The following is a 12164-nucleotide window of genomic DNA, read 5'->3' on the forward strand; positions in this document are numbered from 1 at the left end:
TCAACACCAAACAACCTCTCTATCCTAACTGCAGCAAAGCAGCACTTAATCACTTACAAGAAAAGTAAAAGGGGGTTAGGGGCTTAAAGTGAAATCAAAATACATATCTTACCACTGATCCAAAATGTAATTTCTAATCTTCAAGTAGCGCTCTGGAGTTTTGGCCTGCCGTCCCTCAAAAAATTCAGGAATAGCTTGTTTCTCTTCTTCCAGGATGACATTCCTATCAATTTCCACTTCCTGTTCTGGTGGCTTAAGCTCCTCTGCTTCCTCTTGATTCTCTTCATCCGCTTGGTGGGAAGAGTGGAAAAGCAGTTCAGTATCAGCTAAGTCCTTCTGTTCTTCATTAAGCTCTTGACCAGCCCACTGAGTGCTGCCATGAAAAGTTCCTCTTCGGTCTAGCTCATTTTTCTCAGGAAATTTGTTAAATTGCCAATACTCTGATTTCACAGATTCATCACCATTTATGCTCTGTTCCTCAGAGCAAGTCACCAGAACATTTGAAAATTCCAGTGTTTCCACCTTGCCTTGCTCAGTCTTTAAAAGGTCTTTTGCAATTAAAGGAATTGCAGAGTTGTGCGCAGAAGAACGTGTGTGTTCTCTTCCACCAGTTTCTTGAATTGGACTCTTGTGACTATCAGTTAATTTAAACTTTTCAGTTTCCTGCTGGGGTGCATAAGCAAGCAGCTCATCCATTTCATCAGTGATGTCTACCTCTTCATCATCAGACAGTTTTTCAATTTTCACTGCATTTAGGTTGGGGTCTGCACGGCCCCTCAGGTTTGTAAGGGCCCAAGTCTCTGCCTTTTCTCCATTCTCATCGTCTATTGGAAAGCTAGTGCTGCTGTACTCACTTTGGTCCTCTTTTTCAGTGTCATCAATCTTTGCCTTATAAAAACATAAATGGATTTTAGAAAAATTAAGCATTCCCCAATGTATGGCAAAGATGAAATACAGATGAAAAGGACTACTGCTTTCTGATCGTTTTTTTTTTTGTTTTTTGTTTTTTTTAAGTAAAACATTAAAGACTGTTAGGAGCTTATACAACATTATAAATTCAAGTGGCATTTAAAAAAAAATTGTTCAAGATTTCAGCTGGTAGGTAGAGCTGAACTTATACTGGACAGTTCAAACTTCTGAGTATTTGAAGAGAAATCTGTTTTCAGTCAAATAATCCACTCAAGTTACAAGCATCAGTAAAATCAAAAATATTATTTATTATTGTTTATAAAAAAGGACTGCCAGCAAGATTTGAATAATTCTAATTTGTGTGTCTGTCCATACCTATATCCTAAGCAAAAGAGGGGGGTAAGGGCTTACTTACCATGCACAAGTTGTTCTATAGTAAGTTGGCCGAATGTCAATTGCTGTTCCGTGCTAGAAGGGTACTACAGTGAGGCGGCTTTTTCTTGAATGAAAGTGGCTGCAGAACACCTGACACAAGGTAAGACCCTCCCCTAACCCCCTTTTACTTTGCTTGTTTATTCATACTTAAAATCAGGTCAGATTTTGGTCCTAAATGTATAGATAAGCACACTTTATGTTGTCTTCTTAAAAAGCAAGATTACAAGGTAAAAGTATTGTAATGGTAACATATCACAAATTCATGTTTTCTTTCCAAGTACATGTAAAGAGACATACTGCTGTAATGCTTTTTCTGATAACTAAAAAAAAGACATTTCACTTTACCTTGTTCTTAAAAAACTGTCTTGCATAGCTCTTCACTTGTAAAACAGTGCGACTTCCAATCAGCTTGGCAATTTTTGTCCACCTTCTGCCAAATTTAGCCTAGTTTAACAAGAGGTAAAAAACACTACTGATTTCTAACACATTATAGGACCATAGAAAGTTAGGGTTGGCAGGGACCTCTGGAGATCATCTAGTCCAACTGCTCAAAGCAGGCCCAGCCCCAACTAGATCATCCCAGCCAAAGCTCTGTCTAGCTGGGTTTTGAAAACCCCCAAGGATGGAGCTTCCACCACCTATCTAGGTGACCTGTTCCAGTGTTTTACTACCCTCCTGGTGAGAAAATTCTTCTTAATATTTAACATAAACTTCCCTTGCTGCAACTTGAAACCATTACTCCTTGTTTTATCATCTGCCACCACTGAGAACCATCTAGCTCCATCCTCTTTTGAACCCCCCTTCAGGTAGTTGAAGACAACTATTAAATAACCTCTCAGTCTCCTCTAAACTAAATAAGCCCAGTTCTCCCAGTCTTTCCTCATAAATCATGTCCCCCAGCCCCCTCACTATTTGTGTCATCCTTCACCATTTTGTCACCTTATTTTGTATCCTATTTAATACATTTATCATATTTTGTATCAATTTAATACAGGAAAAAAGGTTTACAGAAGCAATTTGTGATTCAAAAACAAAAATAAATCCTATTAACTAGGCCTAAGAGAGCCAGAAACTATGCTCTCTGAAGCATCACTAAGTACCTTTCCTTACCTGGAAATCGGTCTTGAACACAATACAGAGGAGAGTGCCTACTATCAGGAAGAATCCCAGGAAAGCTAATTAAGCATTTGCAGGATTAGCAGTATTTGCAGAGTTTTACAACAAATTACATTTTAATCTTGTATATGCAAGTTCAATTTACTGAACCACTTTAACAGCCAACCAAAACCATGCAAAAAAGTCAAAACATAACAGCCAGTCATCCGTCCAAGTAGTAACTAAGGTATTGGCAAGTCACAAGATCAGCAGGCCAGTTCACAACCTGGTGCATTTATAACAGATACTATATTAGTGCCCAAAAGCCTGAACAGGCTGAGACTTTATTGTGCTAGGCCCTGTATGGAAATAAAATAAAGAGCTCCAGAGAGCTTACAGTAGTGTCAAAAGCACCAAACTTGAATTGGTTAGTTTCCATTAACAGGGTCCCACTAAATTCAGTAGTATCAGAGTCATATTGTAGCCATGGTGGTCCAGGAATTATGTGAGAAGCAAAGATATTTTTGTGTGATATCTTTTACTGGACCAAATGCATGGATGGGATAAAGTCAAACAAGCTTTCAAACGCAAGGCATTCTTCATCAGGTCTAACACACAGTTAGACAGGCTCATCTAATTTTATCCATACCATATAGTTGGTCAAATAAAAGGTACAACCCCCAAAAATACTTACCTCCCACTAAATTCATACTATCATTTTAAATTGTTGTGTAGCAATTGTAATACTATACCTGACAAAATACAGCAGACCTGGGACACTATTGGCTTCCAAACCTGCAAGCGATCCTGCACAAAAAAAAACTTTTGTGCTCAGCCCAAGCCATCCTGACCGTATGGTGGGTCTACTACTAGTCTGAGGGTAGGACCGTGGCCTAAATTTGCCTGATTTGCCATGCCATTATAAGGTTATTTTTAACATTTAAGAAACAGAAATAGAAATGTCATGGTATCCATTTTTTTACATTTTAAACCAGAGCTATTTTTATGAAAAAGCATTAACAATTAAGACGGCCTAGTGATAGCTGTGCAGAAATAAAACAAAACACCAAAATATGTTGTCTTACCAGTCCTTGTTCAAACAGCTCTTTTTCTTCTATTGTCCATTTTAGTGAGTAACTAGCTGATTTTGTAGGTGACCGTGACCTAAAAGAACAAGTAAATACAAGTAAATATCTTGCACTCATCTCCAAATTAAAATAACTTGCAGTAATTTTGGGATAAGCAGGCATGGACCCAACTGTAATGGGGGGTTTTGTGATGGGGATGTGTGCTACAGCAAAAAAAATACATATATATTTAAGGTATTTGTATTTGACCCCAAGTGGTCTGACAAATAAAACTGTTGTTTAACAATCCAACATAGCTAGAGATACAAGACCAATAAAGAAGAGATATGAACATACCTTTCATAGTGCATACCTTGCACATGCACTGCAACTTAACATAAATCATAGACCATTTAAAAATACAATTCAATAATTAAAAAGTACGTACATGACCTTTCCTGTTTTCTTATGTGGGCTGCAAAATATAAAACACAATTCCACTAAAAGTTAAGTACTGACTCTGGTTCTTTTAAGCAAGCATATATATTTAAATATATATGTAATTAAAGAATCAACACATTTCTCCTAAAGTCTCATCTTTCACCATTACTTTCCCCTGAAAGGGATTTCACCTTTTCATGGACTTCTTTTCAGCTTCCTTCTGTTCAAGCCATATTTTTTCTGGAAGTGATTTATTTGACAAATAATATCTGTCATTTCTGCTAAGGAAATTTGGCATGCACAAAACAGAACAATACACATGTAAACTTTCTGTCAAACTATATCCATTTATAATTTACTGCATGTCATGCTTTCAAAACTAGAACTGAAATACTGAATGTTTACAAGTTACTGAGCTAACAAATGAAGGAATGCCTACTTTACTTTCTACACCATAGACTCATATGATTTTGAGTAAGTCAGCCAGTCTGTTTCCTCCATAGCTTTTTCCCCTTTTTACTTGGAAACTGTATTAGAGTAATTTTCTTCTCCTTTCAAACACCTTGCAATACAAGTCTGAATAATTTATTTCCCTGAAAAAACACTGTCACTTTAAATCTGTGTTTTCTTCTATACTACTAAACTCCAAAAGGAAAAAAGGACAGGGAAACAAGGCAGTCCATGTTTCCTAATGCAGTCATCTAACCAGCTTGCTGAAATTAGTTATGTCAGCAACATTAAGAGTGCTCATACTGCAAAAGCCCATAAAGTGTTTGCTAAACTAGCTGCAGAGTATCCTTGCACCTTTATCATCAAAAACAAGAGACAGAATTAAGAGGAGGGAAAAAATAAATCACAAGACTGATGAAGGTCAGGACAACTGAATTATCTGGAAGTTAGAAATCATACTAAGTAGTACAATATACCATTCAGAGCATTCTCTTGGGGGCTGGGGTGGTGCGGATGTGGGCATTAAGGCAAGGTCACAGCAGAAGCGTTCATAGCAAGGCCCTGTCAGAGTCCAACAAATCTGTGAATTCTGCTGAATACCTTGTCACATAAAGGAAGGAAAAACATTCTCGTGAAATAATGCCTTGCAAATTATCTAGATTCAGTCATTTGAGTAAAGGACTGTATTTTACAAACATTAAATAATCTTCATAACATCATATAAGGTATTAAAGTATATTCGGCAGTGAAGATGGAAAAAGACATGGAAAAAAGACTCGTTAAAGTCAAACAAAGCTGCAGACAAGACAGTAGCCAAATGACAGAATTCAGGTACCCCCTCTACCACTTCCATGATCTTACTACTAGATCACAGGGCTTCAGGCAACATCAGGGAACACCCTTCTCTCTAAAAGCAGTCCACAATATATCTACTACATAGCAGGATTGTGGGTTTTCCTATGTCCCTCAAGGAACAGACAGAAACAAGTCAATGAAAGGATACTCTTCTTCCAGCAACATTTTCTCAATAACAGCCCTATTCTCCTCACTGATGGTGCTATCCAGGGTCCATGGCTGGAAAAAAATATTAATTTGTCTTTTAAAAACAGTGAAGAGGGGAAACCCAGATGCTATGAAAAGCTCTCAGAAAGAGGCACTATCCATTAAAGAATGACTTACAAGGCCGTTATCTGCTCTCCAAGATGAATCGAGATAGTGATCTTGCAATAAGCCTGAAGCTGTATTCCCATAATCTCTGTAATAAAAATACCAATCCTTTTAAAGGGAAAAATATATCAGAAAATAAAAGTGTACATCTTTATTAATGCAAATATTATTATTTTTTTCAAATCAGGTACCTTGTCAGAAGAGTCATAATTTGAAGCATTATAATTAGGGACCTAGAAAGTCGCAATACTGCTTTCCCCCCCCCCCACCAGAAAACACAAAAATCAAGCATTTTCTGTGAAAAACAGAGGCCTTCATGATTTTGGTGGGCTCGCTACAAAAAAATTAAGTTACCGGCAAGCAAAGAGAAGGGGAGGGGGGAGGGGAATCTGAAGTCTTGGAGCACAGGAGTGAAGAAGGGGGCAAAGGAGAGCAAATGAGAGGCTAAGCCTGTGACGTAGGCTCAGTACAGGTGCCAGCCCTGGTGAGGCAGGTAAGCAACAGGGTTTTGGCACCATCTTTTCAGCACCCAGAGACAAGCTGCAGCCTGAGGAGGATTGAGCAGGGATGAACAGTGTGAAGAAGTTCTCCAAGAGGGCCAAATACATTTCAGCTCTGGACTATGCAAGGCCATATCCTGCAGGGATCTTGCACAGAGATGGAAGCAGGCTGTTCTATACCGCCTTCAACGCGCCTCTGAAAACCAGCGTAGATCGACGCTTAGAGTCCTCGGCTCACATCAAGCGAAAGGCTGCTGCAGAGGCTGAAGGTCAGAGCAAGAAACAAGTGATCATGTCCTCACTCTTTAAAAGGATTTAAAAGCTTGGCAAGGTGAGCAGCAGCATTTTCCCTTGTGGAGGCTTTTGCAGTGGCGAACATCCCGCTGGGGAAACTTGACCGCCCTAAGTTAAGGGACTACCTGAAGCAAAATGTGCAAAAGGCTGGCAGTTTTGCATGTGTGAACAAGCTTTGCCAAAACTGTCTCCCTGCAGTGACTGCTTCAGACGTACAGCCCCCAAAATCACCACTGGCAGAGTATGAATCCTTCTCCATGGTGGCCAATGAAGGCGCCAACCCTCAAGGTAACTATGTGCTGCATATTTTATTTGTACTTGGGAGCTGGACAGACAGCTACCTGCCTGTTTTTCAGAGCCAGTCCACCTCACACCTGTCAATTTAGCTACCACGGCTCAGGCTGTAGAGAAGACAGTCGCCAACTATGGCTTAGAATTGAACAAGATCGCAGCATTTCTGACCAACAATGCCACGTATATGTGCAAGGCTTTCTTTGATGTGCTCCAAGGAACTGATGTCCTGCCCAAAACAATTAATGTCACCCGTAACGTGCGCATCCTGTCTTCAGCAAGCAGCATCTAATGTATGCCGTTCCCCAGTGCGGACAGCCTGGTGTCCTCCTCCAACCACCATCCAGGCCATAAGCGCTGGGACAGGACTTCCCTTGCCAGTCAAAGTGGGGACCCACATGCGACTGCATTTGCTGCCATCCGAGCCTGTATCAGATCACCAGGTGGAATTTGTGGTTCAACATGGTCTGTTGCCACACAAGCACATGCGGTACTACAACCAGTTTGAGAGCGAGGTGCTGGAAATCACACCCGGTGCACAGTGCATGCTTAAGCTATGCAGTCTCCTGGAACAGGGAGCCATTCAAGATCAAGTGAAGTTTGTGGTGAAAATGCCATCCAGTTCAAAGAATTTCCACCATGATTTGAAGGCTGGCAGGTTGTGATGCGCCGTGCACAAAACAAGCTGATAGATTTGATAAGTTGGGTCGAAGATATGGCATCACAAGAACTGTTAAGCTGTCAACATGAAAATCAGTGGAAAAGAGACTTGTTGCAGGCAATAGCTGTGAAGCTGAACCAGCTGAACCAGTACTACAGGTACAACCCAACACTGCCACCATGGTTCAGACAACCAGCTGTCTCCTTTTTTAGTGCTGGTCACACCTGGGACCCCAACTAGGTACCTGTTCTGAGCTGCGACCCTCAGCTGATGAACTAAATCAATCCCTGGATGGGAGAAACAGCATGACAAGGAATGCACCGCTTAAGTAAACTGTCAAAGAGTGCCAGATGCCCGCACGTTTTTTGGGACTCGGTGACTGGTTTCCACATCTGCACACCCTAGTAAAATGTTGCCTCACCATCCCAATTATCTCAGTGGACGCCGAATGTGCCATCTCCATGTAGAGACAAGTGTCCACTTTGCAGAGCTAGAGATGTCAGCAGTGACTGCTGGTGGATGCTGCTGGTGGGTGCTGCTGGTGACTGCTAACTTTTAAAACCTAGCATGAATTGCTTGTCTCAAGGTTAGCATTGAGTAAACTCCTTTTTACAACACCATTTAATAAAGTATGTTAATGGTATTAGTTACATTTCATGGTGTGTATAACTTTAATTTCATAAGATGTTTCAGTTTAAAGTTTAACAAAATGCTTAGCTTGCTTAATAATGTGTCAATTAATGGTTTCCACAGGTTTAATCAGGGCAATTAAGTAGCGGTGCACCGATATATCTGGTGCCTATCAGTTTGGCACTGATAAAAGGGGAAACAACATTATGGGCTATCACCTTTTTTTGGCCATTATAGCTAATAATGTTTACTGATAATTATGCCATCTGGCCAGGGCCCTGGAGATCTGGGTTCCCTCCCCACCGCAGGGCCAGGGTCCCCAGATGCCTGGGTTCCCTTGGGAATCGGCAGGCTCCCCCTTGCAGGTGGGCAGCATTCTAGCCTGCAAGCGGTCCTGCTTGTGACCCAGGGCCAAGGCAGGAAGCAGGACGGAGCTATAGTCCAGAAGGCGTGGGAGGGGGCAGCTCTCCACCATTGCGCCCACCCCTCAGGGGAGTTTTGTGGGGGGATGTGCTCCCCACAGATTCGTGCGCAGAGCAGATGCAGGCTCTTTGCTGTAGGCTCAGGGGTCTCTGCTGCCTTCCCCTTGGGAGCCAGCTACGTGCTCCCTGCCTGCCCAGCAGCAGTGGGGGCAGTGAGTTGTGCATGCAGCCAGTACACGGCTCCTGGGGCAAAGGAAGCAGAACAGAGCCCCGAGCCCACATCAGGTACCCACATCCACCCTTACTCCATTCGACTCTATTCCACTTAAAAGCGCCCCTGTGCTTAAAAATGGTGGCAGTGGCACTTGAACTGAAGCTTGTTCACTAAGCTCTAGTTCAAGTGCCCCCGCCGCCATTTTTAAGTGCTGGTACACTGATACATGACACTTGAGGCTACCGGAGTGCGCACAAAAAAAAAAAAAAAAAAAAAAGCTTATTCATGTCATTTTAAAGTAAACTGGTTATAGGATCAGCATTTGTCAATATGGTTGGTTAATAATCAGCTATCATATCTGCCAAGAAGATCTTTTTCGATGCACCGCTATAATCAAGCCACAGTTTTGGGCCACCGGCCCATTGGCCATAGGCATGGGAGGGCCCTGCTGATAAGCCCACAAAAATGGCGGCTGGCCCCGAGACTGACCAGCAAAGTCAGCTGCCCGCTTCCTCAATTTCAATAGGTCCCTAACTATAATGTAACTTGTATTCATTCACATGAGAAGTACATAGAATCCAATCCAAAAATTAATGCAGTATTATATTCTCTAGAACCATTCTTTAAAGTTTCACTAAACATAAAGGGTAAATGAACCCCAAGAAAACAAACCTCTCTCTAATAATTTTGCAGATGTCAGAGCCCTTATTAATAGGTGTGCCTCCCTACCCACTGTAAATACACGTAAAGTATTGCCAGAAACAATTTGTTTTACTAAAAGTAAAAATTTTCTTCTCAGAGAGACTGAAAATTAAAAGTAGAAGTGAACTTGTGAAACAAATAGATAAACAAAGGCATAAGAACTGCTTGGGAGTTAGGGCCTTGTTACACATTAATTTTAGACAGCTCCTGGAGTTTTTAACCCCTGGACTGTCCACACATTAACACCTGAAACTAGTTTTAAGCACACTTTAGGCAGTTTAAATTAATGCCAACTGCAGGGCAGGTTTCTCTCAGATCCGTGTTACCCATATAGTGCCCCCTTCCCCACCCTCCTATTCTGTGTGGACAAACTCTCCACCAAGCCAGCTGCCCCTCCTGCCCCCAGGGGTGTGACATTCCCACCCCTAGGGGGGCAACCCCATGCAAACAGCCTGCAGAGCACATGCCAGCTAGCTAGGTTGCATGAGACATTCTTTAACTTACTCCTCTAATTTCTTTTTAACATTCTTCTTTTTTTTTTTCCCTTCATTTCTTTCATTTTACCACCCTCTCCATTCCCACATTAACTTTCCAGGCCCTTAGAAGACTGAAGCTTTACTTTCAACCGTAACAGCACAAAAAGCCCACATCTTCCCTTAACCCTCATGCCTTGATTTCCCCATTTGTAAAACAAGAATAAAAAACTGCCTCATAAAGGTCCAAAATCTCCAAATAGAAACTGGTATGCAAGTGAAATATAATATGCAATTAAAAATCAATGTTTGTCTTTAATATGAGAGAGAGCTGATAACTTATGCATGAAACTATTCGTAACAGTGCCATACTACGATAGCATCAATAATTTAGGGCAGTAGTTTTCAAACTGGGGTACAAGGTGCTTTGCCAAGAGGTACAAACTCAAAATTTTAATAATGATAGTGGAGCTTTTGATTGGTCAACACACAGCAAGTAAACAGTGTTGCCGTGTATTCATTTCTATGTCACTCTTCCTAAGGAGCTAACATACAGAGACACCTAGGACAGAGGTATGAGCACAAATGTTTTGCAGGTAAAAAGTACATGGCCAAACGAGTTGGAAAGCCACTGCTTTAGGGAATTGGGGGTCGGTCTGCTCAGGTCCCTTCCGACCCTACCAACTATGAAACCATGAAATAAGGAACAAGCCCTACGGTAACAGAAATAATTACTTAAGTAGAGGCAGTCCTCAACTTACAATGTTTCATGTTACAACGTTTCACACTTAAAACGTTTATAAACTGTCACCCTGTTTCAACTTTCTGACATCAGTTTCGACTTTACACTTGATCTGACGCCAAGCCACGCCAGCGAACAAGTTTGCTGCGTTGCCCATCTCCCTGGAGAACATCTGTCCAAACTTCCTTGGACACTTTCTTTAAGAAAGCAGATGAGACCCCAGAAATACCTGCAGCCAAGACTCCTGAGAAGAGTCCAGCCAAGAACCCTTCAAAAAGTCCAACCAAGACATCAATCAAAACATCAATCAACGTTTCCTCAAAGAAGTCCTTCCAAATCAATGATTGCTATTTACAATATAAATATATTAATGTAGCTATATTACTCATCTATAATTGATAGAGTACAAAATTCTGGGGTATTTTTGGTGAAAATAGGGTATTGGGCCTTGGTTCACAGGAACCAATCCCCCATTTATAACATTGTTTCCTATGGGAAAATGGGTTCCGAGTTACAACGTTTCGATTTAAAACACGGTTTTCAGGAACCAATTGTGTGGTAAGTCTGAGGACTGTCCGTATGTTAAACACCATCAGCTAAGTCAACTGAGCCCATGAACAGTCATTCATTCAAAACTTCCGCTGCTGGAAATGTTTGCAGGAAATCAAGCAATGCCGTCAGTCTGCAGCTGTGCCCTGTCCTTTGTGCCTCTCAGACTAGGGTTACCTGCTCTAGTCCCCCATTCCTGGGGGAGGAGCAAAACCTGCTCCTTACACCCAGGATCCCTGTCCAGAACAAGCAGCATCTGCTCGCTCTGCCTGGCTCCCAGTGCCCAGGAGCCAAACGGACTAGGCAGAGTGGCACAGCCCGTGCACGCTCCTCACACCAAGGATCCTGGTCTGAGGAGGGGGCCGGAAGCAAGCAGTGCAAAGCCCCTGCCTGCTCCTCGCCTTCAGGACTCCGATGCAAGAAGCTGATGGGTGCCAGCCTACCCCACTCCCCCCACCCTTCTCCAGATCAGGGCGACCCTGGTCTGAAGGCACAGCAGCCTTTCCCCACCACTCAAACTCCTCCCCGAACTGGGAGGAGACGAACAGCAGCCGTTCCCCCTGCCTCCCCCGTCTAGGGAGGGCGCGGAGAAGCATTTCTCCGCCACTCACCTCTGCCTGAGCCCCAGGAGTCAGGCAAAGGGAGAAGCGTACAGGCACTCATTCTCCCAGGAGAAACTCTCCCTGGAAAGACCTCTACCAGGTCAGAGAGAGACTGTTTTCCTCCCAGCGCTGCCATCTTTGTTCCAGGAGAAACCGGGCGAATGCCTAATACGCTTGTGGTTTCTACTGGGAGAGCCGCGATTCTTTCGGTGGAAACGCAGCGCTTCGAAACGGCTTCACTCGAGCTGTGTTCAGTAACAAATAACTGCATCTGAGGGTATCACACAGCACCAAAGAAACCTAGGGATGCGGGGCTGGAAGAGACCCCCCCCACCCCCCGCCCGAGGCAGGATCCTCCCTAGCCAACCTGCACTCGACATATTGGCACACTTATTTGCACGCTTATTTGCACTCCCCCCGCAGTGAACGATGTTTTTTTCAGCAAATCCGGTCCTTTGGAGGCTCCCATACGTTTCCCATTTAAGCCCTGGCAACGCCGCGGCCCGTGGACGCAGAAGCA

The 12164-nt window shown here is 42.7% G+C and overlaps 1 protein-coding gene across 4 annotated transcripts in view; it reads right to left on the reverse strand.

Annotated features, from left to right (window-relative positions):
- MYSM1 (Myb like, SWIRM and MPN domains 1) overlaps positions 1–12164 on the reverse strand; it is a 29273-nt gene that overhangs the window by 16939 nt on the left and 170 nt on the right. For 2 of the 4 annotated variants that reach the window (XM_014520862.2, XM_014520860.2), the window contains exons 2-8: positions 5577–5652; positions 5401–5471; positions 4139–4216; positions 3955–3981; positions 3525–3603; positions 1690–1788; positions 113–888 (exon numbers count right to left, since the gene is read on the reverse strand). In XM_014520862.2, coding sequence (XP_014376348.1) covers positions 113–888; positions 1690–1788; positions 3525–3603; positions 3955–3981; positions 4139–4216; positions 5401–5471; positions 5577–5652 — 1206 coding nt within the window. Of the gene's footprint in view, positions 1–112; positions 889–1324; positions 1378–1689; positions 1948–3524; positions 3604–3954; positions 3982–4138; positions 4217–5400; positions 5494–5576; positions 5653–12164 lie in introns of those variants that run through there. The other 2 variants (XM_014520861.2, XM_025206582.1) reach the window with 2 other exon arrangements.

This window comes from Alligator sinensis, unplaced genomic scaffold (assembly GCF_000455745.1).
Source record: "Alligator sinensis unplaced genomic scaffold, ASM45574v1 scaffold941_1, whole genome shotgun sequence".
In the NCBI taxonomy this organism is placed as follows: domain Eukaryota; kingdom Metazoa; phylum Chordata; order Crocodylia; family Alligatoridae; genus Alligator; species Alligator sinensis.